Genomic DNA, 26,328 nt, shown 5'->3' with positions numbered 1-26,328 from the left:
ACCTCATTAAGGGAAGTTCGTCTTTCTGGGAAACAGGATTCACTTCTTGAAGTTCAATTATTCACTTAAGCGATTGAAGTATTTACTTGGATCCATCAGAGTATATCTTGCAGTATTGGCAGGGAAATTAAGGCAGTCAGTTCTTCCTTTCTGAGGTGACAGAGGTCTGAGACACAAGATGGGACTACATAACATTAATACTCACAGCAGTTCTGACCTTCCTCCAGAAGCTGAGGCTCCAAGTTTGCATGGAGCATTGCTCTATAGGTATTATGTTGACTTATGTGGCACCAATTCAGGTGTCTCTGCACCTACAGCTCAGTTTTCCTGACAGCTGGATAGATTCGTAGAGATTTTTGTTTTCCAAACACATCCAAACTCAGCCAAAGCCTGGATATCCCAAGATGCAAATTTATTATTTTCACTAATCCCTTGTACAAAGGTGCAAAAAGAGTGATAATACGGTTTTAAAAACTGAGTTAAAGGCAACAGGTTCCTTGCAGACCATTCATCAAATCAGAGGTCAGCTCAAATTGAATGATATTAATGCATTGGCAGTGGAGAACCAGATAGATACCGGTTTCAAAAGGAAAATTTCTGTAACTTTAGCATGATGTGGCTCCCGTGGCTATGGTGCAACTTCAACGTTGCAAGCCACATCTCTGGGACATCTGAGGAATCGAGGTTTAAGTGAAATGCAAACAGCATAATGGTGGATGTGTGCCTATTTTCACTAACACAGAAATTCCAATAACACAGGCTTAGAAAACTCCTCTTGTGTTATGGAGCAAAGAAGTACAAATAATGAACTTGATAGTGGAAATGATAATATTATACTTCCATTACTTAACATCATTGAATAGTTTAATTAAAATGAAAAAAATTACTCTATTGAAAAAGAAAAAAAAAGTTAGTTACATTCTCTCACAGTACATATAAAGCATGTGTGCCTCACTTGTATTATAATAGCAATTCATCTACATTAAGTACCATCTCCATTTATATAGTGGCTAATGTAAAGGAGCACTGAAATAAATGGAAATCCTTTCACTAAGCTCAGTGAGCCCCAGATTGCAGTCTCAGAGCTATCATTTTTCTGCTGGAGGAAATAAATCAGCCAAGTAATGATTTGTCATCATTTTGAGAGTTTGGCATGGGAGGAACTTCAGGATTACAAAGAAAGAAAATTGATTTGAAATGCAATGAAATGCCCTACTAGTTTAAAATGCTAGGTCCAAACTTCCCCCTCCAACCTGCTCAAATGTGTGTATTTCCTCATTTGTTTTTGTTTTTCTTTCATGATACCACTAATTGTGATGAGAAATAGACTGTGTCTCTCTGCAATTATATGGTCCCTTACACACATTCTGGTTTTTTTGACCTCATCTCCCAGATACCTTTTTAGCAGAAACCACAGATCTTGAGAGATTCAGTGATTTCCATTAATTGTATAGTGATGCTGGTAGATGAAGTGAACTTCTTCATCCACACCTTTTGTCCTCCACAATCCTTTCATACCATTAGCCAGCCATTCACAGGCCTCAAACAAAATTTTGAATGATGACATTCCTCAAATTTTGCCACATAGGGAAAACACAGCCAGGAAAGGAACTTCAGTGACAAATTTCATCTACTAGACAACGATGACCACATTCCTTCATATAGCTGCCAAGCTGCAGAACTGATATTCTTGTTTCCTAGATAAGTGTGTAAGTAAAGAGCCCATCCCAACAAACATACTGTTTTACTGACAGCAACAACAGGAACATCAATTTATCCAGCTGCAAAATATGCTCCTCGCCATGCTACAATAGTTGTGAAAACACAAGTAATCAAGGCAGTTAGAAATCACCTTAATAGTTCCTGTGACACACTCTTATTGGATTTACGTTCATCAGCACATCCAAGGAAACAATTTGATAATTTTAGCACAAAGCAGACAAAGAAGGATTTACTAAGCTGCTTAGAGCCTCGGCTCTGAAATGTTGGAAAGGTTCAGGCTGATGTACATTTAGAGAATAGACACTATGGATGGACTATATCAGACATGAACCATGTTTTGAACCTTTGAAGCCAGCTTATGATCAAGAGTGTATCTCATTCTGCAGCAAAATTTAGCAAGGGAGATGTTTTACCTGACAAAGGGAAGAATCAATAGTATTTCATTATATCATTATCTTAAGCAGCTTCTCAACACTATTAAGACACAGGTATGTAATATCTTTGATAATGTGAACAGGGTAACTATGTTAAATGTATAAAATCAACAAAGATGAATATAAATGGGATTTACTTTAGCTATTATTCAAATCACTAAACTAATGGATAAAATTCCTTAATGAAAATAAATATATTATTATCTTGCTTTTTTTCATAAATGTAATGCATTTTAATAGTCCTCTACTGTGTTTACAATACAATTTGTATGGGTAGTTGCCACATGCATTTACTCAAGCTGTTGCATCTGCTGCTGTAAGGGGTTCAGACTCAGGAATCCAGATGTTTCCTTTAGTTTCATTTTCCTAGAATGTGATTTTGCATAATGATAATAAGAAAATAGAAAGCACACAGTAACAGCATTAGCTTAAGCTATCTTTGTTGCCATCTTGTTTTACTTTATAAATGAAAACTTAATATAAATTTCATCCAGTTTAATATCATAAATAATACATCATTTTGGTTATACTATACCTTTGATTCTCACTAAGTTCTTTCTTTATATAGTAGGTAAAAATTTTATTCCTTTCTGTGTTCTGCAGTCTCAACCATGATAATCTAGTTAATTGTTATTGAAGCAGGAGAATTGTTCTTGGTAATCTTTATTAGGCATTTGTCATTTCTTTATTTGCCTTCCTGAGGAGAATGACTCTTTTTGAGCTGCACTGATGCATCTCTCAGCATGAAAGTTAATACATTCAATCATATTGCTCTTAGTAGTAAATCAGTGAATTTAATGAATGCATTTAGCTTAAAATAATAATTTTTATAAGTTGATACTGAATGACAACACTTCTTTTTTAGACTTGCCTTTCCTCAGCTCCCACTGGCCTTTCCTAAGAAACACAGGGTATTCATGATTTCAGATCAGAGGATTTCAGCATTCAAACATTAGACTAGAATTTTCTCAATTCTAATACTACTTTAAGACACACAGTTGCTCTTGAGAACAATTTCAATCACACCTCATTTAAGACAAAAGGAGCAGACTTTTCAGATATGTTTTGCAGGTATTACACCAGTCCTACTGTCATCCCTTATTCAGACAAGTAGCATCACTGAGGCAGTTAGCAAAACAGGCGTGGTTAGACCTGAAGTCTAAATATACGCAAAACATACATAAGGAAATATTGAAAAATAAACATATAGAAATAACTAAAATTAACTCTCATCTGCCATGCATGTCATCTGTGGGAAATTACAGAAGTTTATTATGATATTGTCATTATAATAGCAATGATGCCTTGAAAGACCCAACATTAACTCCTGCATAACAAATCAATACCCAAGGTCAACTATGATTAACCCAGTCATGATGTGCTTGATAGATTGCAGTTTAACAAATAGAATAGCAGATGCCTTTAAGAGTAATTCATGAACATAAAAAAATGCATTATCAACAGTAATCTATGATGTATTGAACAGCAAAGCACAGAACATTTGTCAATTTGAGGCATTAGTACTTACAAAAATAAAAAAATATAACTGATTGCCCTATGAATTCCTATTCATGCACAGCTATATGGAAATATGGGGGGGGATGAACTTTGCTGGCATCTTAGCACTTCAGATTTAAAATATAAACATTAAAACATATGGTACCTATATAGATTTGGATGTAAAACTATCTAAGACTTGACCCAATTATTAATATTATTGTGTAAGTAACCTTAGTAGTAATACTTCTACCTTTCTGAATTGTGTGTCAAAGCTGTGAGTTTTTGACCAAGCCAGACTCTCTGGCACAAGGCAACATGCCAGAGGAGGTGATGTCTTTGATTTGTCCTCTCTGACACAAGGCAATGTGCCAAAGAGGACAAATTTCAGACAACATTTCTTCATGCCTATCAATGAGGTACTCTGAGTATAGCAACCTCCCTCCCCCAAGACTCTTTCCAGTAGGAAACATTAAATCTTGTGTGAAAAATGGACGGTATATCAACCATGACAGACTACACAGCAAAAGGGAGTGGATCAACTGCTGGATCCATCCAAACTTCATCTCAGCATCTGCACTACATCAAGCGCTAAATCTCAGGCTCCTACTTCACATTGGCAATTAGCATATTAACAAATTAATAGTTTAAAAAAAAAGGTTTTCAGACAAAACCAATGAAACCTCAAATTGTATTCCAATAGGCTGATCCAATAGAATCTTATAGATACAGTGACATACAATCTTATGGATTTGCAAACAAACTATTCTGCTAGGGCGAAAAAGTGCCCTACCTACAAGAGAGCAGGGAGAACTCATGGAGGAGTAACATCTATTACTGCTTTGTTTGATCTATAGGCAGTAAGAACTTGGTTTTCAGGTCAGGGAGGGAAAAAAAAAAAAGGAAGAAAGAAACCTAGAGAGGGAAATTAGTTTGTTGTTTCTTGATTTCAAGATATATTTTGAAATTTCAGGATGAAAAAAGATATCATTGTTCCTGACTTTTCCTTGGTGTCCTTGAAAAAAGCACTTGAAGCAGAACATTTCCAGTGAATCCTTCTCTATGGCAGCAACATATAGAGGTCAGTTTTTGAGTTATACCTGTTTTGTCCTAAACGATTGTCCTATGCATTTTTCTAGTAAAATGTGCCAAGAAAGTGGTGATTTCTGCTTTTATTAGCGATGAATAATCCAACCTTGTCATAGGACTAAATGCTGTAGTTTAAAGAAAACTTGCCTAAAAATTTCCAGCTACATTCCAACTATTTAAAGCTGCAATTTGGATGCCTTCCACAGATGTATTATGTTCGGGTCTAGAACTGAAGTGATGGTTTGTTTTATTTTGCAAAACTGAGCTCCACCCAAGAATATACTAACTCAGAATAAAACATCCCCATTTTAGTACAGTACTACTGTGCAACTCTGAGAAAAAATTTTTGGTGACACAAAAAACTAACACCTTTTCAATTTCTTTTTTCTTACAATTTTATGTGAAGATAAGAGTGCCCTTGAAAGTTATTGGATTGCATTAATAAAATCTGTCTCATATCCTTTCTGATTGGCAGCAACCATTTTTGCAACTGAGTATGTGTCAATCTGCTGTCCTTCAAGAACTTTCTGTCTTCTCTTTGTATTTAAAATCACTTAAAATGAGATCAGAATAAACTCTGTTTCTGTTATAAATTTTGTGTTTGAATATTGCTGCCAGTGCAATTTGATTTAATCTGTCCTAATTTAAAGCCTGGTTCTGATCACTTTCTACAGTTTTTTAGTCCAGAAGCAGATACAGTCAAACCAACAGGAATATATTTCAAGTTGGATCCCATTTGGTTTATATAAGACATAACTTGACCTTTAAATATTTATTGATTTAATCAGATAACACAATCACAATATATTTTTAGGGGGATTTAACTATGATGCTCTGTGGATTTCTTGTGTTGTTTTTTTGGGGCAGCTGGGGTTTTGGGGGGTTGTGGGTTTTTTTTTTTGAGTTTGCTTAGTTAAGAAGTTGATAACACTACTTGAGAAACATATTGCTCCGATTGAAATATTTCTTCTCAGAGATGGTTTTTATAGCTACATCAACACATTTTTCTCTCTCTAGAAATGGCTTAGCATGTTATATATGTGTATATATATCTCTATACCCAGAAATAATTACCCTTCTTAACAGAACCTGCTAGTAATGACCTTCATGCTTTCCAAAATGCACAAAAGTCATGTCACTGCACTGACTAGAGCACAAAAGTTACTTTTAAGCGAAGTTCTGCTAAAAATAAACCAGACACTGATTTACAAAAGCTTATAACAGTGTAGCACAATGAGACATTTTTGATGGGAATGTATTCAGGAATAGCAGTTGAACTGCACATACCCTATGGCTAGAAGCAAATATCACAAGCTGCTCATGACAGATTTTTAATTAACATATTTTGCCTCCTTCCTAATTGGGAGGATGGTGTAAATTAAAGCACCTTCTCTGACTTTAAGGGAGTACTGTCAATATGCTTCAGCTGAAGATCTTTCCCCTAGACTTGCATGCTACACTCTGGGTTTAATAAAAGAGTTCTATGCCTTAGCAAGCAGATCTCATCACACAGCCTGTCTAATTTGGCTCCACAGCGGCCTGCTTCCTTAATACACAAGTGGTGTACATGAATGGTTCCATTCAAATACTAATGAACAATAATAATACGAGGCTACACATGCCCAAGATGAACAGACCTGCCAAAATAAAACAGGCCCTAACATCTTAAAATGCATTTATTCCACTGGAACAAAATCAATACCCAGTGGCTAAAAACTAAGGCTTTCTGTCTGGACAAAGAAGCACACAAAGCAGCACAGGCTCACATTTGGACAACAGTTTACCCACCTCTTATGCAAGTCCCTGTCCTTTTCAGAGTGTATTTTCTCAAGGAGGAGCATTTACCTGCTCTATAAAATGAGCACCTCACAAGCTAAATCCTCAAAGTCCCTGTGTGAAGCAGTTCTCCAACAATGAAACCTTGCAGATCCACCTGTGGCATTCATCTCATGCCTTGCCACTTCTGCATCCTGCAGTATGGTCAAGGATCATGTGAAAACAAGGAGAGAACTCAACTTCTCTTTCTCCATCATCAGATCTTCTTGGACACCCACTCCACATGTCTGGCACAGAAACTCTGACTCAGAGAAGGCCATACCCAGTCTGCCAGCATAAGTAGAATTGTTCTTTCTAAGCCCTTGTATCAGGCAGACCAGAAGGAAATGGAAGCAAAGAAACAGGCCTTCTGGAAATGATCAAACTTCCAGAGTTTCAGAGAATTTGGAGTCTTTAATACATGGTTAATGTCTCAGGCAAAGTTCGAGAGAGCTTGCAACAAGGACATTCTGTATTAAGTCCTGAGGTTCTCCATGATGTCATATCATTCTCTATATTCAGCAAAGTAAGAAGGGTGGTGCATACTGTAAAGGCTCTGCAGACCCTACAAACACATCCAGGAGCAGACTACTGTTTTCCCAGAATAAAAGAGTTAAGAGGTGTGTGCTAGTGCCAGAATGTCAGCAAAATCTCTGGAGGCCATAAATGTATCAAGAAAAGAGGGGGTTCATTTAATGTAGCATCTAGAGATGTACTATACTTATGACAGCTTCATCCATACCTTAAGGACTCTGCCAACACAGGTATGCTCTTATTTTTGCAGCATTTCAGCTTCCATCTCTTAGTGCAGATGAATATAATTCTATGAGAATAAGCGCTGTGACACTACTGATCTAAGTTTTTTTGTTTGTTTAAGATGTGGACGTTTGCATACTACTACTAGGTTATCAGTGTTGACAACTGGTCGCATAAGGACCAACAAATACAACCTTCAAGAAGAAAACAACTGCGAAAAGGTTTTCAAATGCAATCTGCTAATCTCCCATACACCAGGCAAACTAACTACCAACTTTGCCTTTGTTTTTCCTGTCTACCAAGGGGGAGCAAGCAAATTGGTGACTAAAATACTCAACTCATTATTAACTAGTAAAATTCAGTTTAACATGTCCTGCAGGGCTGTAACATTAACATGTCTAATGAGGCGGGCACAACACAAAACTCTAATAACAGACTGTAAAATGGAACTGGAGACAAGTACATGAACATACAGAGCTAATGAGGCTATGCTCACACTAGCATTTTTGTTCAGAGTAGGGGTGAAGTTCTCATCCATGCTCACCATGTTTAGCTTTAAATTGTGGAGCAATATAATGAATACATGAACTGGAGTTAAACTGAAGATGTGCTCCAGATGTGCACCTAAAGTGCTCTGACTGATAGTGAGTAGTTCATGGGACCAAACAGAACATAGTCCAAATTAAACCCCTGATACGCAGCTAGTATGAATATTGAGTCCTCAAGAAAAGTGTTTCACTTTACAAATCTCCTCCTATTTTTGCTTCCTATTTGCCAATATTATATGAGCCTAACTTAGAAGCTCTGCTGAGCTGTCCCCCCAAAATACACTCCAATAAGGGTCACAAAAAGGTCCTAGCCAATAGTGATCCTTCAAACAGCATCTAACTACATGCCTGGTGAAAACAAAGGAGCAAACTATGTCTAGCCTGATGTAAAAACCTGAAATTGTACATTATTTAGGTGTAGAGGCATCAGTCAACACACAACATCCTTCATGTCCATTAAATATCACTGATAAATAATATTTACTCAACTGAAAAGCATTGCTTTATTGTCCTAAATAAACACCAACAGACTGTCTAAGATACTGGAAAAAAACAACCAACCAAACAAACAAAAAAACCCAAACCACATCTCACTACACTAATAACATAAGCTAATAACTTTTATCTACACCTTTTTTTACCAAATTTCATATATTTACTCTAGTCTCTCTTTCTGATATGTTTAGCACCAGCTGGTGCCTACGTTCTCCAGCTTTCTGTACGCCGTCGTTGATCTGACACCCATTGAAAAAAAATCAAGAGCTGTGTCTAGCAGAGTTTATTATTTAAAGTATGTGATTCTGGATTTGTACAGATAGTAGCTAGAGCAACTGGAGGGTAGTCCTCAAGATCTAAGACATCTCACTGCATCTTCCAGAGCTTACTATAAAGAGAAACTAAAATCCTCAGGAACAATTATTCCTGCTGGAATAATTAACACCCTGAGACACTCAGCTCTCTTCTTTCCCTGAATATTTGCACAGAAAAACTAATAATCCTACCAAATGATTCTTCAGTAAATAATTACCACACTTACCAGGACCTTGTCTGAACTCAAGTTGTCAGTATTTCTCCTTAAGGAAGCGTTTTAGACAGACAACGCTTTTCCAAACTAATTTAAAGGCAGGAAGCTTTGTAAATGGCTTCCTATGACTTCCTCATTTGTTAGTTTTGTTTGGTTTTTTTTTAATTTTAGAAGATTTCACAGCTAAAAGAAATAAAGGGGGGCGGGGCAGGGAGGGAATGAGAATAAAACACTGGGATTCCTGTAACTACTGCTTCTGTTACAATCTCAAAACCTTCCATTCTGGCTTTTTCTAATTTAGGCCTTAAGCTTGCAGCAAGCTCCCTGTGGAGTCAGTCCTGTGGAAGACTGTGTCATTGTATGCACATGAAACAGATTGTGCAGCTGGACCTTACAGTGAGATAGTGACTCGTTTTGTGTGTGTACCATGCCCTGACACTGCTCGTCTCCTTGACATGGCAGCAATACAAAGAATAGACTAAGCGTAACTTGACAAGGTGAGGGTGAAGCGATGCTGTTGTATGGGCAGTGGTGGCAACCACAGAGGTAACACCAACACAGGGGAGGAGAGAGAACCAGGATTACCTGCTGCGCCTGCTGCAGCATCTCCATTCGCTCGTGCAAGATCTGGCTGTCAAACTCACGGCTCTGCCGCAGGATCTGCCGCCGCACCTTCTCCACTGCAGCTCGCAAATCCTCCCGCTGGGCTTCGGTCAGCGACTCGCTCGCCCACCTTCCTGGATCCTGCTGCAGGGCATTATACAGCGTGGCTTCCAGCTCCTGGATTTTCTAATGCAACCCAAATCACATACAGACAGGCTGCCATTTGAATCCAGCAAGCAAAGGACCCACCGACAGCTAGAGGAGAAGGCTAGCAAGCAAAGCCTTAGGCAGGAGGGAAGGACAGACACACACAGGTAGACAGAAAGCAACAGTCGTGAGCAGTGAGGAGCATTCCACATAGAGTGCACGTGGCCTTCTGGCACTGATTTACACCCAGGCAATGCTTCCCATTCTAGTAAATGATTGATTTCTTCTATATAAGAAAAATTCAAATCACAGGTCTGCGTTCAATGTCTGATAAAACCCCAACTCCTGATGCTGAACATTACAAAATTAATGCAAGCTAACAGATTCCTTTCAACTGCAACTAAATTGTTAAGCCATCCTATTAAAAAAAAAGCCCACAGGGAGAACTGTGAACAACAGAAATCTTACTGTCTCACTCTCTCTAGCCCTATTGTCCTGTCATTGTCTACTTCACTGGCTCAGTTCCAAGTTGCCACAAGCAATGAAGAGAGGAACGCTTGTGTATTTGCGTACACTAATCCCTCATCAGTCTCTTGCCATTTGTCAGATTCCTAACCCGATTCTCATGCACTGACCAAAACTGCTGTACTTTGCAAAGCAGAGACCACAGGAGAACTTCATATTCACATGGAGAACTGTATTCCCAAGAGCAAAGAAAGAACAGAATAGTTTCTCTGATCACTAGGGTTAGTGGGATCCTGTTAAAAACCAGCATCCAGACTGTCAATATTTGGATCAAGAGCATCTCTTAGCATTCCTTTAGCCCTCATAACACCTTTGTGAGGTAGGTAATTCTATCCATATTAGAGTTGCATAAACAGCTGCACAGAGAGGTTAAATGGCTTGCCCAAGGTCACAGTGCTATAAATAGAGCCCATTTGCTTTTATCTCTGCTATCTGCTCTGAGCACTAGACCTTGCTTTTTTTTTTTTCTGAAAACAGTTTCCTCATAAGAAATATTTACAATGTATTCATTATTCTTCAGAGCATAATATTTTTATTTCCTGAAGAGTCACTATTAGCAAAGTTGGGTGTGCAGTTTCACCAGTTTCTAGATAATTCTAATTGTTGCTTAACCTGAGAGAAGGCAAGATTGCAGCTTCTCTTTTGAAAACTAGGAAAGTTAAGGTTAAGACAGCACAGGAAGGAATCACATAGGAAGAACAGGCATTCTAAAAATAGGATAGGTTAGCAGCAGTAATATTCAAATGCTTAGGGAAAAGCAACATTGGAAAATTTCTAAAGTAATTTCTGGTGTATTTTACCAGCCATGGTTTTCTGTACACATAAATAAACCCTTCCCATTCCAGATGTACTAACAAGATGTTCACATATTTTAGAACAAAAAAAAAGCAATGCAAAAACATTACACTTCTAAATACTGTAATCAATTTCCTAAGTCTCTGTTTAAGCAATATTTGATTTCATACTCTGGAAAGAAAAAAAAAAAAAAAAAAGCTCTGTATTTATAATTAAAAGATAAAGGAACCCCTGTATTTTATAAAATCTGTTCAAACATGAAAAATTAATTACTGTTCTTTTCCTACCATGTATGCCTGGTCCAAAGCTTGTTTCCTGTAGTCGAGTTCTTCCTCTAAATAACCCTTCTGTTTACTGAACAGGTCCTAAGCAATAATAAAAAGAAGGGAGTATTTGTTCTTTATCCTAGTTAATGAAGAATCATAAATGCCATCATTTTAATGTGAGCTTTCCATTTGAAAGCAAAAGAACATCTATCGCAAATGACCACATTCATCCTAAGGATATTCAGAATATCAAGCTTACAATATTAGCACTTAAAATAAGTCTATCTTATTAACGAGTTGTACCTAGAAATTGTAGACCTCTACACCAGTGTACAAACCTGCCTTGACCTGTCAGACATGCACACAATGGCCAAAAGGTGACTGGGAATGTGCATGCATGTGGTCCAGCGATCGTCACTTGCACAGGGCAGGCCAAGGGAGAGGAGAAAGAAACACAAGTGAGGGGACTCTACTGATTCTCTGTAAATATCCAATGTGAACTCTAAAGGAAATAATGAGGAAACCATCATTTGTGTTGTCTGTCTTGTTCTTCTAGGCAGGAAATCAGAACATGCGGGTCCTAGCTGGATTCTGCAGCAACATTGCCTGATGCTTTAGTGCAGTGGGAGTAAAAGTTCAGTGCTCGATTTGTAAAGGTAAGAAGCCATTTCAAAATGGGTAAAGTGATGCACAGAGAGGTTAAGTGACTTTAGCTGAAGAAGTCTTCAACATTTTACAGGATTTACAGGGATTTTTTGCTTTTGTTTTTAAAATCAAACTCACCAATTTTCATAGTTATATATATTTACACACATCTAACACAGGCTGAGGTTTCAGTGGGGTGCAGTATCCAAAAGCATAATGTTGCAGGAAAGTTGTGGACACTTGCGTGGTTGTCTGAATAGTCAAGCAAGATCTGACTGGTGACGGTGTTCTTGCAAAACATGCCTTTAAAACGTTTTGGATGATAGAAAGTAAAATATAAAATAGTTAATTGACTTTATTAACTTTTCTTTCTAGGCAGGTTTTCAAGCTCAAAAAAAATAAGTAGTAGTCCAGAAAGCAGAGAAGCCTTTTGATTGAATTTAATATTTTCCGTCATTCTTTTCACTATTCGACAAACTCTTGATTTCCTCAAATAGAGAATAAATGCCAAATTAAGTACATAGTGTTCTTAAGATGATTAACTGTAGCTTGTATTAAAAAAATCAAATGTTGCTAGTCTGGTTAGTTTTATTGAATATGGCTTTGCCCCAAATTTGGCCAAATTTTACCTTCAGACATATATGTGGAATTCCAACATTTTTTTCTGTCAGCTGTCAGTATAGCACCAGCATGGAATTTGCCTGAGCATGAAACATGATAATGAATTCTCATTCCAATCATCTGATTTAAACCAAATCCATTCTGATCAACAAATTATTGCCTGGGAGGGGCTCAGAACATAAAATGACTATGGATGACCTCCCACATTTTAAGAACAACTCATAATTAGTGACAGCAGCAACATATAAGACCAATACTAGATGTCCTGGAGGAATAACTTGCTACTTGCTTTCTGTATAAGATATAACATTTACTATTCAGTATTTGTGTAAACTTGGAGTTCTTTTAATTGCCTATGAAGTAATGTTGAGTGTAGAACCAAAGTTTAAGTCAGGCTTCGATCCTGGTGCTGGAATTGAGTTACCCACAGAGGGGCATTTATTGCTCTTATTGCCATTTTAGGGTATGCTACTTCAACTCCTGGGTCAGAAGGTTAGGATCTCCAATAGGTCCTGTAGGACATATTTTTCAACCCCTCATGGACACCTCCAGAACTCTGAAGAATGTAATATGGCGTTAGACACCATGTTTATGCAACTGAATCCCACCTTGACTAGCCAGGTGGCATTTTCTTATGTAGATTACAGCAACAGCTACATGGTTATTGTGAAAGACTAACGCATAGTAAAGGACAGGCCTGGTTCTAATGTGCTTATAAGTGTCTCACACAAGAGAAATAGGCTGAATTGCCCAAGACTATAGAGAGGGTCAGAGCTACCAACAGATCCCAGAACAGCAATGCAGCTGCTTCTTCAAAAGCTATTGTAAAAGTTGGCCACAAAAAGCAGGAGAGGGGAGAAAACAAGAATAGGATCACAAACTTCTAACATGGATTCCAGGGCAACTAAACCAGTGCTCAGCTATTCTGAAAGTAGCATGCTAGAATATTATTGCTAAACTCATTTCGCCATTGAGTCTTAGGAGACACAACAATCAGCAATGCAGACTCTCAGATTGCTATACTAAACAAATAGACACAGGGCTGTCCAGAGTAAGAGTTGAAAGCATCACAGGTAGTAAATGGGAAGATAATAAACCAAGTTAGAAAGAAATGAGCATTTTCCAATCCATTTTACAAAAGAATCTAGGGTTTGTGGGTACTTTCCCTCATGAAAGCCTTTGAAATTTTCCTTAACAAGAGTTAAAAATACATACTAAATTGGAAAAAGATCATGCCTGTGCTAACGCACAACCAGCATGATGGGCTACACTCAACAGAGAACAAAGTCTGAGCGCTTCTTTTTTTGACTGTGGCCCAAATGCATACTTCTTCAGTGGCCCTGGGCAAATCGCTTAACCTCCCTGTCTCAGTTTCCCATTCGTCAAGATGAATGTAATGCTGGTTATTTATCTACCTGTTAAAGGTGTGGTGAGGATTAATCAGTGTTTGTAAAGTCATTTGAAGATGCAAAGCGCGGCATGCATGGTAAACTAATAAAATCAAACACTCATGCCAAAACTCTTGGTTCAACATATGGAAAAATAAGGTTGGGATAGCACTGAGTTTGTTATGCAAGACAGAAATGCTTCTGAGAAAATATTTTGTCTTCAAGCATGAAGACCCTGGGGCAAGGAAGTTTATCTGGAGTAAGACGTCTTTGCAGCTTGTCCAGAAGCTGAATATCAGAGAGCAAAGGAATATCCTTGACAATTCAAATAACATGACCCCAAGATTAAAAAGATGATGCTGTTGCCAGACACATTAATATACAGAGAAAGCACAAAGACAATTTCACACTGTTTGGTTAATATGCTCTGTAAAGTTATGCCTTCATGTCCTAATTTGTATATATTTTGCCATTTTTGTTATATATAGCTTTGACAGCTCCCTCCCACCCTAAAGAATAAAAGCAATACATTGTTCTAGGAACCTTCATATTACCATGAAGCAATTTCTGTTAAGCAGAGAAAGGCAGCAAATCAACCTTTGATGAAGTTTATACATGTCCCCTTGACGTAAGTTTTTAGTTATTGTCCCTTACCTTTTCATTCTCCAGGTCTAACATCTTCTGTGTCAGTGCAGCTTCTGTCCCCTCTATCTGTTTTAACCACTACATGAACGTGTGAAAAGGAAAAATAAAGTATTTTTAAAAAAAGTTTTTCAAAATTTGCAATGAACATTTTGCAAGTTTGTTGCAAACACTCTCAGGCATATGATTGCAATGTACTATCTATTCACTTTGAAGATGCTCATGAATAAACACATTGTGAAAACATAGGCAGAATGAAGGACTGTAGAAACATAATAAAGGCTAACAAATGGAGGCTGTTTTCCTACAATAAATTAAAGGCTCCCTCCTGCCGCCCAGTCAAAATTCAAGATACAAAATAGACATGGGTGAAGAATGCAAAAATAACCTGATTGTTTCTGACTTGATATACACAATACTTGATGTCCTGATTTGCAAAACCATCATATGATTTCAGGGCACCAGTCCTACATTTTTCCACATTGCAATTTAAACAAAAGACAAGGTGGTAAATTCGATCCTTTATTTTGCACAGTTTACTGCAGCCTCTGTGGGAAGCGGCTCACTTCTAAAACATTGGTAATGGAGAGGGAACAATAAAATGGACAGACAGATGGAAGTTCATGTGTTTGCTACAGTGAATCCCTTACCATTCGGGTGAGAAGCAAAACAATCAGATTTAAGTAGAAGGGGGATTGCATTCCAAGGGTAAAATTACATATTGTAATAGTTAAATGCATGGATAGAAGGTTCTTGCCTAATTTCTAACTATCAGGAGGATTATACTAATATTCAGTATTTAAGTTTATTGAAATAGATAGGAATGCTCATTTCTGAACTGTCTTCTTTCATTTCCTTATCAGTTTACAATAAGGCTCAATGACTAGCTTATAGAATATAGTTTAGACTAATGCTTCTTTTTGTAGCACAAGCTCCCACTGAGGCCAACTGCAGCTTTGCCACTGATACTTATCACTTTCCTCAAATGTTTTGCTTATTAACACAAGATTACACCCATTTCATTCTTTTGGTAGGCATTACACACTGAGTTTTTAAATTTAGGATTTTGGTGATTCATTTGGGCTCAAATTCAAATTAATGAGTTTTTTTTTTTTTTCCTAACCAAAGATTTTAGATAGTAAATGTGCAAACATAAGTTTATAAATAAGAAAAATGTGAATTCATCCTTTTGGACCTTCCACTATTTAAGAGGCTGGTGGATAAAAATGGAAACTTGTTTTATCTACTTAGTAGGTTTAGCTTTGTATAGAGCTGAAAAAAAGTGAACAGGAACTCCATATTCCCCAGTGATCCTATTCTCATAATCTTTCTTTTCTTCATTTTGAAGGTGACAGACTGAAGATATTTCTAAGGAAAGCCACTCAGCTGCTAAAAGATTTGGCAAGACAGTGAGAATTCTGAACCCTTCAACAACAATAGCAAGTCCTCAGCATCTCTCGCAGCTACCCTCAATATTTGCAAATGAAAGGTTATTTGCAAAAATTAGAGGTCTAATTTTTTTGAAGGTATGAACGATATGCTTAATCTAAATGTTGATTCAGATTTATTTAGGTCTTGTTATCAGTTGTAGCATTCAAAATAAGCTTCTGGAATTGTGCCAGCAGTATCCAGAAACTTTCCTTGCCTGGCAGCTTGATTTCTAAAAGATGACTTCTAGTGGCTGAGTATAACAGTTTTGATCTAAATAAACACCAAGTGTGATTAATTAGCACACGTGAATATAACTAGCATCATATCTATGTTTGCAGTACCATTTCTCTACCAAAAGATCCCATTATGAGATGACTATGTATATGGTAGTTTCTTTTAATTAAGGAGTTATAGGAATGTACATGGGAAGCTAGCTGTCTGGCCCTTATTTGGAGGGGTATCTGAGAGAAGGCAGTGGAGTTGTTTGAAATTTCCTTTAGTCTAAACAACTGCCAAAATCATCCAGTCTGACTTACTAAATTTTGTCTGATTTTGTCTGTGCTGTAAAATACAATGTTATGAAATGTGGTATCATGTTTATTTTGTTAAGGACAGTATAGGGCTACTTTCCACTATTCTTTGGCCTAGTAAACTTTGGGTATGGATAGTGCCTTCTGTTATGGAGAAAATTAGAGTCACTTGATTAGCCTGTACCTCAAATGTGCACCATGAAATAGATGAAAACGATTCATGATTCTCAGGATACCCTCTTGATTCAATTTGCTCTCAGCTCGTACTTACTAGGTTACTGTGAGGCACTTCACTGAAATAGCATCAAATTGATAGAGTCCATAGATAACATGAACCATTTCAATCTCATTATTTAAATGAAGTCTATTTCTCTATAGAAGATAAAAATAAAATCTCCATCTTTCTGATGGAGGGTTCTGTTTCTGTAATAACCAGATTATATGACATGACCATGAAGGAAACAACCAAACAAAAAACAAAACAAAGACAAACCAGGAAGTGGCAGAAATTTTATCAAAAAAAAAAAAAGAAAATAAATGAAATTATAGACTAAATTTAGCATAAATAAATAAAATCGCCATTGTAATTGTATGTTTCTACTCCTTTAAGGAATTATTTTAGTTGACAAAGCTTCAAATCCCTTATTGCTGTCATCAGTTGCCAATGCAAATAATTTATAGATAACAAAGTGTATGTTTTATTCTGCGGAACTGGCACAAATTAAACAAACTCACCAGTTCCAGTGGCGCTTGTTCATGAGCACTAAATTACTTGAGGAATAATAACCTAAACCAATCTCTACAGTTTGGTCAGTTTTGCTCTCTATCTTGTGTACTGGAGTTGTTCCACTTTCCTTGTTGGATTTAGACTATGATCATCTCCTCCTCTTTTTAATGCTCTAACGCAATGAAAGCCACGTGGGTTATAACACTTTCCCTAATTTTTATTTTGCTTATAGCAATTACACACTTAAATCAATGATTATTAAATTACCTAGTTTAGATTTTCTACAGTAAGATATTTAGATAAGTAATTACCAAAATTATGCCAATTAAAACAATTAGCACAAAATGCTCAAATTTTAATTTCAAAGTTCAGATTCTGAATTTCAGAAATGCATCTAGGAAAGATTTAAGAAACCTGTGAAAAGGATGAACAAAACTTCTTCAGAGAAAAAGGCAAGTCTGCCTAAGGTCATCATTAGTCATATACAGATTATTTTCTCTCTGTAATTGGAAGAGCAAGGAACTAGTCTAGCACAACTGAGTGACCTGAGTGGTTACCTACCTTGTACAAATCATTTTTTGTCATCTGTGCCTAGTAATTTATGGAGAACAGGACCACATACCACTCAGAGGCTTTTCAGTCATACACAGAAATGGACTCAAAATGGACCATGGTGTTACAACTTGCAGAGGACTTCCCAGCAACCTGTTCCCAGAGAGCTGAGTACATTGGTACGTCTGAGAATGAAGTCTCTTCTGTTAAGTGGCTTTTTAGTACTTTATTCCAAGGGAATATATCCCAAACTTGGCTTTATTTTTAAATTGTGTTTATTTTATAAGTTTGATTTTATGTCAAGACACCACAATCTCAAGTCACGTAAAGATGAGTACATGCTCCAGTCCAGATGACTTTAACACAGAAGCCTTGCTTCCCAGGCAACATTATGTGGTATCTTAGAAGACATGGCCAGTCTTTAGGCAGAGAAAAATCTTTACTGAATTCTACCTTTTCACAGAGGGAAAGCACAGTCACAGCTTGGATTATTGCAACCTGTTCTTCATTTCTCAAATTCTAAAATACAAAAAGATGCATTTTAATTGGATTGGAAATCCATATTTCAAAAAGTGATAATTTTAACTGTATTTTAAATAAGTCGGTTATAACATTTAGCATTTTATAAACATGCCCATAAAGGCTCCCATGATTGAAAGTATTGAAAATTAAATGAAGGGTACTTAGTCTCCACTTCATTTCCATACATCAGTCCCACAACACTTTTATAATATTTCATTATTCAGTGAAAATTAAGTGGTTTCTGTCTGGGATTTTTATTTTTTCTTTTTTCCTAGTCACAAAAATGTCAGTTCACTGAATGGTAGCCCTGCAGCAAGTGAATCTCCCCCACATGCACTTCAGAGCTAGACTTCCCATTAACAAAACCAATGCAAAGATAGATCAAGTACCACAGAAACCTCCACACAAACTTGAACATAAAAAGTAAATCTAGAGCTTAAAACTAGCATTATAAAGACCTCAAACTGGACCCAGCTCCATGAATGTTTTTGCCCCAGCCTCATGACAAAGATTTTATACTTTATTTGGCAATACAGGGGGCAAAAGGTAACCAGTTATCCTTGTCTTTTCTCCCAGTAAATCCATTCCTGGCAGAGGCAGCTTTTACCATAACAGGTGCTACTACCACTATTAATACTCAGGAGAAAAATCAGGAACAACTCGGTCTGGCTTTCCTTCCTTATTTTTATCCCCTAGCCTGTTTGATATATCTTTTCTCTGCCTACTACAGTTCCTATTTTTTCTATGTCATTCAGACAAGATCAAATCCTATCTTCAGAAATACACTTTTTACTAGTATCACTTTACCTGAATGATTTTAAGTTTGTAAACATAGTACCTAACAATTTATTTTGTTCATGCAAATATAAACATATAAAAATCACTCTGTGCATTCTCTTGAATGTTATTTTCTGCTGTGGGAAAAAATGCTTTAAAGTAACCATAAGACTACAGGTATATTTGAAATTAAAAAATTGTTACCCCATTATCTCCAAGAATATCTAGCTTCTTCATAAGTTCAGATATATTCACATCCTGAAAAAGATGGTTAACACTTATTTTTTTATATAGTAGGTGAGAAAGTTTTTATATGTTACATTTCATGTAACCTTTATTCACTTCTGCATGCAAAAAGACTTGAAATATAATTAAGTGAAACACTGTTTTTGCATCACAATTACAGAGTGTTATTGATACTTTCAGAGACAAAAACAAATGTCACTCTTCATTATAGCACGCAACCTGGATGTCTGTGTATGAAGGCAGAATATTCCTGTATAATTCACATTTACCATCCTGCTGATGTATGCAGAGGGAAGATCAAATCTGATAAACAGGCTGAAAAGACTGTTTGGGTTTTTTTTCTGTTTGTTTGAAACAGAGCATCAAGCACACTGAGCTACAGAAGTCAAAATGAGAGCATGAACAAAATAATTGCAAAGAAGGTTTGTTGGGTGGTTTGGTTTTTATTCTCTTTGTTAAATAAAAAAGTGGACTTTCAAATCAGCATTACGGTAGAAGGGAATTTGCACAGTGAGCTGCACATGCTCCACCAAGCACTGTCAGCTCACAACCTTTGTGAGCAGAAAACCATGTTTCTCTGCCAGTCATCCCTCAGATCCACAACCCATCCTTATTAAGGCCCAGTCACTGAAATCAAGAAAAACACTCTTCTGATACAAAAAAGAGAGAGAGAAATAACTTCACACAATTTCTGTGTTTTGCACAGTGCCAGGAACCATTCCTAGGCCTCAGACCCCTATTTTCTGCTGCAAAAAATTGTTGGGAAGGTTCAGGGAACTGTTTAACCTGCGCTAATCACTCAACTTATACTCAGCACTCCTTAGAAGAGGCCAACATTTCACAGGGCTGTGTCTTGGCTCACTGGTTTCATTACTTACAGCACACAACACGCTGCTTTGTGTTTATGTGTTGTGCATCTGCATTGTGTGGGTACTCAGAATGATCGATCTTTAACATTTTTAAAAGCTAAATTAGCTATGCTTGCAAATTACATAACTACAGCAGAATATATTTGCTCATGATTCTGTCCCTAACAGACTCCAGCGAGGAAGACTTAATAAGAAATGAAAGATTTCCTGAAGACCAGACACAGATGTGGGAGAGACTACAAATTAGTCCATCCAGGCTCCAAAAGAGGAATTACATGTGCCCTATCCTGGGATGTCCCTTCCTCTCTTTTGTCTCTCTCCAAACACTTCAGCAGTGTCTCCAAATTTTACATTAGTTATTAAAAAGAGCACATCAATAATTTTAGAATGGTGCAGAGCTTAATACACACTTGTGTTTGGATTGATGTTAAAAACAAAATTATTTATTTTGATCAGCATTGACAATGTTGAATGTAAACTCCTTCAGCTGATCAGTTACACTAGTGAAGAATGAAATTCAGTAAGACATGCAAGTTCTTGCAACTATTGAGCCAGAAATATTCATTCTACTTGATTTATTTCCATGATGAAGCATATAGGAATATTTAGAAACCAGATCGGAATTTGCATCTGTCTAGAATCTAATTTGTTACTGATGGCTAATGATTACAAAAGACATTGAAAACATGTAAAAAGTCAACAATTTCAGTATGTCCATTGATAGGTGGCTGTCCCTGATTCCAGGTAAGTGAACTGAAAAGGCACATTGAAAAAAACACCTCTGTTTTGGAATGCAACTGAAGACAGTGGAAAAACTATGAATTCTAGATCCTGGTAAGCTCTATCTGTTACAGCCAACATGCAAATTAGAATAAGGGATAAGCTAAAATAGCAGGGCTGGCATCCCATGGAGGTTCTATTTGAAAGGTAATATACTAACTGATGATTCCTTTTGTGGTTTGGGAAACAATTACCCAACCAAACCTATAGGTAATAATCAGGTTTTAACTTTTTTTTTTTTTTTTTTTTAAGACTCAGCTCCCCAACAATATGCAGCCTAAAATTTGAGTTTATTTCCAATAAAGACAATATTGTGCTTATGAAGGCACTGAACAGAAACAAGCCTTCTTTAAGAGGACTTGTAAATATAATTACAGATACAAGAATAAATTACTAGAGAGTGCCATGGAGTATGGCATAGAGATTTCCACTTTAGTTGCTTGTAGAAAAGGTACCCTGGCCTGTTGTGTAACATTACTCACAAAGGAAGCCTGAATTCAGTCTTAAGTGAACCAGTATGCAAATCAACCTGTACAGCCAGACTATTCAAGGGAGAACAGCTGTAAAAAGAGTAATTCTTGCTTACTCTTAGTGAAGCTAAACAAACGAGATCTTGATGTTTGCCTTCTGCTCAATTTAAAATGGTAGATAGAATCTCACTTATTTGAATGGGTTTTTGATCAGACACCTCATGCTTCAAGGCCCTGACCTAGGCAAATAGCTTAAGCATATTAATACAACAACAAAAAGCATAGGTGCCACACTAAATTGAGTGTAAAATAATAGATTAATGTTGTATTTCTGACTTTAGATGAAAAAATTTAATATAAAGAACAAACTACTGTAGCAAGTCTGCCAATGATCCATGTCAACATTTACATTCTTCTAACGTTTTCATAGGAGTACCCTAAACTAAATGTAAATTATCTTGATTGACCAGCCTTCATTTTCATTGATGAACTCCTGACAGACCACCAGATTATATTTTTATGAAACTTTTTCCCCAGTTAAAAATATATTCATTTTTTCAGATTTTCTTTCCTACAGTAAGGAGGCAAACCATTTGTTTGGGTATTGGGTTGGTCATTACAAAAAAGTTCCTGGCCATCTAGCCCTTATGAATGCTCTACATATACCTTTATTCCTTCCTGTTGACAGAACAGTTGAAGTGCGCTTCCATTGTTTTCAGGGAAGGTGGTTATATGAAGATTAAATGCCGGCGACCTTCGTTCTCTCTCCTGAGGAAAGATTTTGTTTAAAAACAACACTTGTGACTATATGTAAATATTTGTTTCCTATGTTTTCAAAACATACTTGTACATTAAAAAGGCAGATTCCTATTCACATTCCAAATATATGGTATTTCCTCCTACTTTCAACGTATGTGAAAGATTTTGGCTTTAGCTAAGCACAAAAACGGTATTAGCTTCCAACCGGTTCCATGCACGCATAGTTTCTGCAAAATTAACCAACACTCCTCAGATGGTGAAACCCTCTCACTTGCCAAATACCTGCATCGAGCCCTAAAAACCTGCAGTTTTATATGTTGGTTATAACTGTATTTAACTATTGCTTTCTTTTATGGAACAAACAGTGATTTAGAAAGAATAAATTACATTAAAAATTAAACTCCGTCATGAAATAGTATTATCACTGAAGATTTTCTCAATAAAATTGAAGCTGCGTATCTGTTCCCTGTTTGTTCTACAGTTAAACTTTCTATTAGAGCATATAAAATCCCCAGTCCTGTTCACTGAACAACCCAGGATGTTGGAATATGTTAAAAGGCAGCACTACTCTACATTTATGATATTCTTTGTGCCAAAACTAAAAACTATAAATTCCTGTTTATCTAAAACTATTGTATTTCTGAAACTTATCCAGCCTATCAACTTGATCTTCATGTGCTTCTTCAAAACACCCGCCTATTACTTTTTCAGTAGGTAGAAATACAGTAAAACAATAAATAAGCCACTTTACTTAAATCAAAGTGAAAATGAATGGATTAAGGCTCTGAGCAACCAAGGCATTTCATCTTACTCTGAATTCTCTATGGCCATGGGAACACAAGTAAGGAAAAGTTTCCTCTCCGTATTACAGGAGGCAGCATTGGCAAGAAGAGCTTTAGTTTCTGACAGTATAATGAAAGGGAGTTACTGCAAATATTTTCGTTCCTATGACCATCCATGCATTGCCCAATATGCTAAAACACAAAATGTGGTGCTTTAATTGATATGGAAAGTGGGCTGCATCCACTCAAGCAAGTTGCAAAGCATGGCAACTCTTGTTCATTAACTAGCTTAAACGTAATTTGAAACAACAATATAGAGGGAAATATCTCTGTACTCTATACATTTCCCCCCCCTCATATACTCTATTTTAAATAATTTTTGCATTAACAGTCTAATTTTGAAATGTGCTTAAATGACCTAGTTCCTGTAATCCAAAACTGAAATGTAAATTCTTGTACAATTCAGTTACCATTTAATATTTTTTAAAAAAATTATTTTAGTGCATTAAACTCACCTGAATTTGCTTGCATTAAATGACAGACAAATGGTTGTGTTTTCTATTCTAGCTTAATTTTCATCGGAAATAATTTAATTGCTTTCTAAAAAAAATACTGTTGTGATTACCAGAAGAATTCATGGTTTTACTAAAGCATTCACATTGTCAGTCACATTTGTGTCTACATGCTTACCTACTAAGGAAAAAAAACCCTTTTCTTGCAATCACACAAAAATATTTCCATTGTTATTCTGTGAAACAAGCCCTTAAAGATTTGGCACACAGAAGATCTCAACATATTACTCTGAGCTATTTTTGATGTGATTCTTCTGTGTGAAAAAGGAGTTCCTAAAGGATGTATTGAAGCACTTTTTTTCTTTTAGTAAGAAAAAAAATTTAATTGTTCTACTTCTAAGAGTACTTACGCTTTAGGAAGCATTTAGGAAGCATTCAAATACTAAATTCTTCAGTATTTTACAGTTGCTTAATAGAATAGATATTTATTTGAATTATATATTTATTTATCTATCCTGAACATCTACTGAAATTCTAAAAACCTGAATTCACAATTTTGAATATAATGGGCTATGACATCAAAATATGTGGTTGATAGGTAAAGGATTAAAAAAAGATTCAGAAAGGTCAAAGACAAAAGGCAGAACATCCACATGATAGGAAGACATGACGTTTTTGTCGCTGTCAGAGAAGTTACACATGCCAAGATTTATGGTGAAACGTGCTGGGTGATGAAAATTATGGAGGAGTGACAATGACAGATTTCTCAGAGAGTTCACTCTAAATGGTGTTAAGAATGCCGATAATCTTTGAAGTTGAACAGCGTGTTATCAGGCAATACAACTGTGTGACAACTGGGCATCACACACGAGTAGTTAAGTGTTACTAAGCTCCACATGGGCCCCACTTACAACGTGATGAGAACCATTGTTTTCTACTGTAACCGCAGGCTACATGTTAAAACTGTTATTCACAAATAATTTGACTGATATTTTGTTTATGCAAAGTATCAAATTTGTTTGCTATTGGCAACATACTACTTTCACGTACAGAAGTTGTAGCTGTGTTTCACTAGCTTAACTTCGACAGACTCAGAGGGTTTTTTTCCTTTTGCCATTGGCTGATGCCAACTATTTCCAGTTCATGACCATTTTATACAAACAGAAAAGGTAAGACAAATTATTTTAAAGCTGATATAAAAATGTGTTCTTTTAAGATGATTTTACTTCATATAGATGTTGTCAATCTTACTGTGACTTAAAGCAATTATACATTGATGTGATGGATGTGTCAGATCTTTAGTCAGATCATTGCATGCAAGATGTGAGAAGGTGTGTTAATTGAAACAATGCCAACCAAGGCTGTAGTACACATACCAAGTGATTTTACATGCAGGAAAGGAGCAGTTATGGAAATGAAACAAATAAAAAAGGCAAAACATTGCAAAACAAAATATTTTATTAGATGAAAAACAAACTATATGCAATATATATTAGCTATATTACATCTTTATAAACATTAGTGAGCACTCTCTTCAAAACTTATTAAGGCATTGGCATCATATTCATTATCTCACAATACAACAATTAAAAAATAGATACCTAAGTGATTTCCCTTAAACATGCACCAGACATCAGTAATCTTTACAAGAATTTCAGCTTGGGTTCAAACATAATTTCTGCTCCATTTGAGAGTTTGCAACAGAGAGAATCTCTTACTTCAAGCTCTAGCACTCTGAATTCTAACAGCTCATTCTGGTCTTTTGCGTCTTGCATCTCGTTCTTCAGCTGATGCTCTTCTTGCTCCATTCTGTAAATCTATGAGAAAAACACATCATCATAACACCCCATAAGCAGTGAAAATGACACTGTACAGAGTAATGAAGAGGGGGTTAAGACAAAACTTCATTATTTTAGTTTCTCCTTAGATGTTGGGCCATGTCTTGGAGATAAAGGAACATCACATCAGAACGTTTTTGTGGGAACTGCGAGCAGCAAATGGTCAATGATCTCTTAGAATAGTAATCTAGTAGTATGAAAAGTTACATTAATATTATATCTAAATAAGTTAAGCAATGCAAGCTTATTTTTTTTAAAACAAGTGAATGAAACTAGGTTACATTCACATTTGTGTAGGCTGTTCTCATTGTCTTTGCATAACTAGACGTCTACTCTTTACAGTATATGAAAGACAATAATGTTGCCTACTATTTAATTTTGCAGATTTGTGCTTTGGGGTGCTAATAATGACAAAACAGAAACTGAAAATTCACTACTCATTATGCCAACTAATAGCTTTGGTCTCCTGTCTAGCTTAACTGGGTCATCTTTTTATTTGTATGAACCTAAATAGAAGTGGAACATCTGGCATAATATACTTACAATACCCATGTAAGTGTCTGAATAAAGTAAGTCCAGCTGTAGCTACTTTTAGTCATGAATTTTTCATTGGTTATCTTATTCCTATTATTTTATTGAGCTAGTACTATAATTAACAAAAAGTAATAATTTGACTTCCTGAGTACTAAATTTCCCACCAATACCAGTGAAGCACAATGAGGTGCTCAGATCTGCATATCTCAGACAGTAAATGATATAATAGTCTTAAATCAAGCAGTATTACTTACTGTGTAGAAAAACTGTAAAAAATGGGAGGGTGAAGGGAGTAGGCAATTTTATTAGTGATCATGACAATAATAGTCTTTGTGTAACTTTTTTACAAAATACAAGATTCCACATTATGCTTAATATTTTCAATTCTGTTTTGCTGGACACTAGAAACATCAGCCAGGTTGGGTTCAACTGTTGGCAACACAACATGTAATCCCACAGTAAACAGCAGCTTCCATTCCCAA

The 26,328-nt window shown here is 36.3% G+C and overlaps 1 protein-coding gene and 1 long non-coding RNA gene across 18 annotated transcripts in view; one reads left to right on the top strand and one right to left on the bottom strand.

The window, feature by feature from the left end:
* Positions 1 to 26,328, bottom strand: part of JAKMIP1 (janus kinase and microtubule interacting protein 1) — a 148,558-nt gene that overhangs the window by 10,731 nt on the left and 111,499 nt on the right. For 9 of the 17 annotated variants that reach the window (XM_065060482.1, XM_065060478.1, XM_065060479.1 and 6 more), the window contains 7 exons: positions 25,193 to 25,291; positions 22,088 to 22,189; positions 19,261 to 19,314; positions 18,211 to 18,276; positions 14,530 to 14,598; positions 11,243 to 11,320; positions 9,471 to 9,674 (listed from right to left, as the gene is read on the bottom strand). In XM_065060482.1, the coding sequence (XP_064916554.1) occupies positions 9,471 to 9,674; positions 11,243 to 11,320; positions 14,530 to 14,598; positions 18,211 to 18,276; positions 19,261 to 19,314; positions 22,088 to 22,189; positions 25,193 to 25,291 (672 nt within the window). Of the gene's footprint in view, positions 1 to 9,470; positions 9,675 to 11,242; positions 11,321 to 14,529; positions 14,599 to 18,210; positions 18,277 to 19,260; positions 19,315 to 22,087; positions 22,190 to 24,914; positions 25,292 to 26,328 lie in introns of those variants that run through there. The other 8 variants (XM_065060480.1, XM_065060484.1, XM_065060489.1 and 5 more) reach the window with 6 other exon arrangements.
* Positions 10,341 to 17,929, top strand: LOC110357988 (uncharacterized). The gene is made up of 4 exons (XR_002412021.2): positions 10,341 to 10,479; positions 11,778 to 11,877; positions 15,866 to 16,043; positions 17,801 to 17,929. It is a non-coding gene; the product is annotated as an uncharacterized LOC110357988 (long non-coding RNA).

Source organism: Columba livia, chromosome 4, assembly GCF_036013475.1.
Source record: "Columba livia isolate bColLiv1 breed racing homer chromosome 4, bColLiv1.pat.W.v2, whole genome shotgun sequence".
NCBI classification, from domain to species: domain Eukaryota; kingdom Metazoa; phylum Chordata; class Aves; order Columbiformes; family Columbidae; genus Columba; species Columba livia.
Note: the sequence above shows the minus strand (reverse complement) of the source record. Positions and strands in the feature narration are given on the sequence as shown.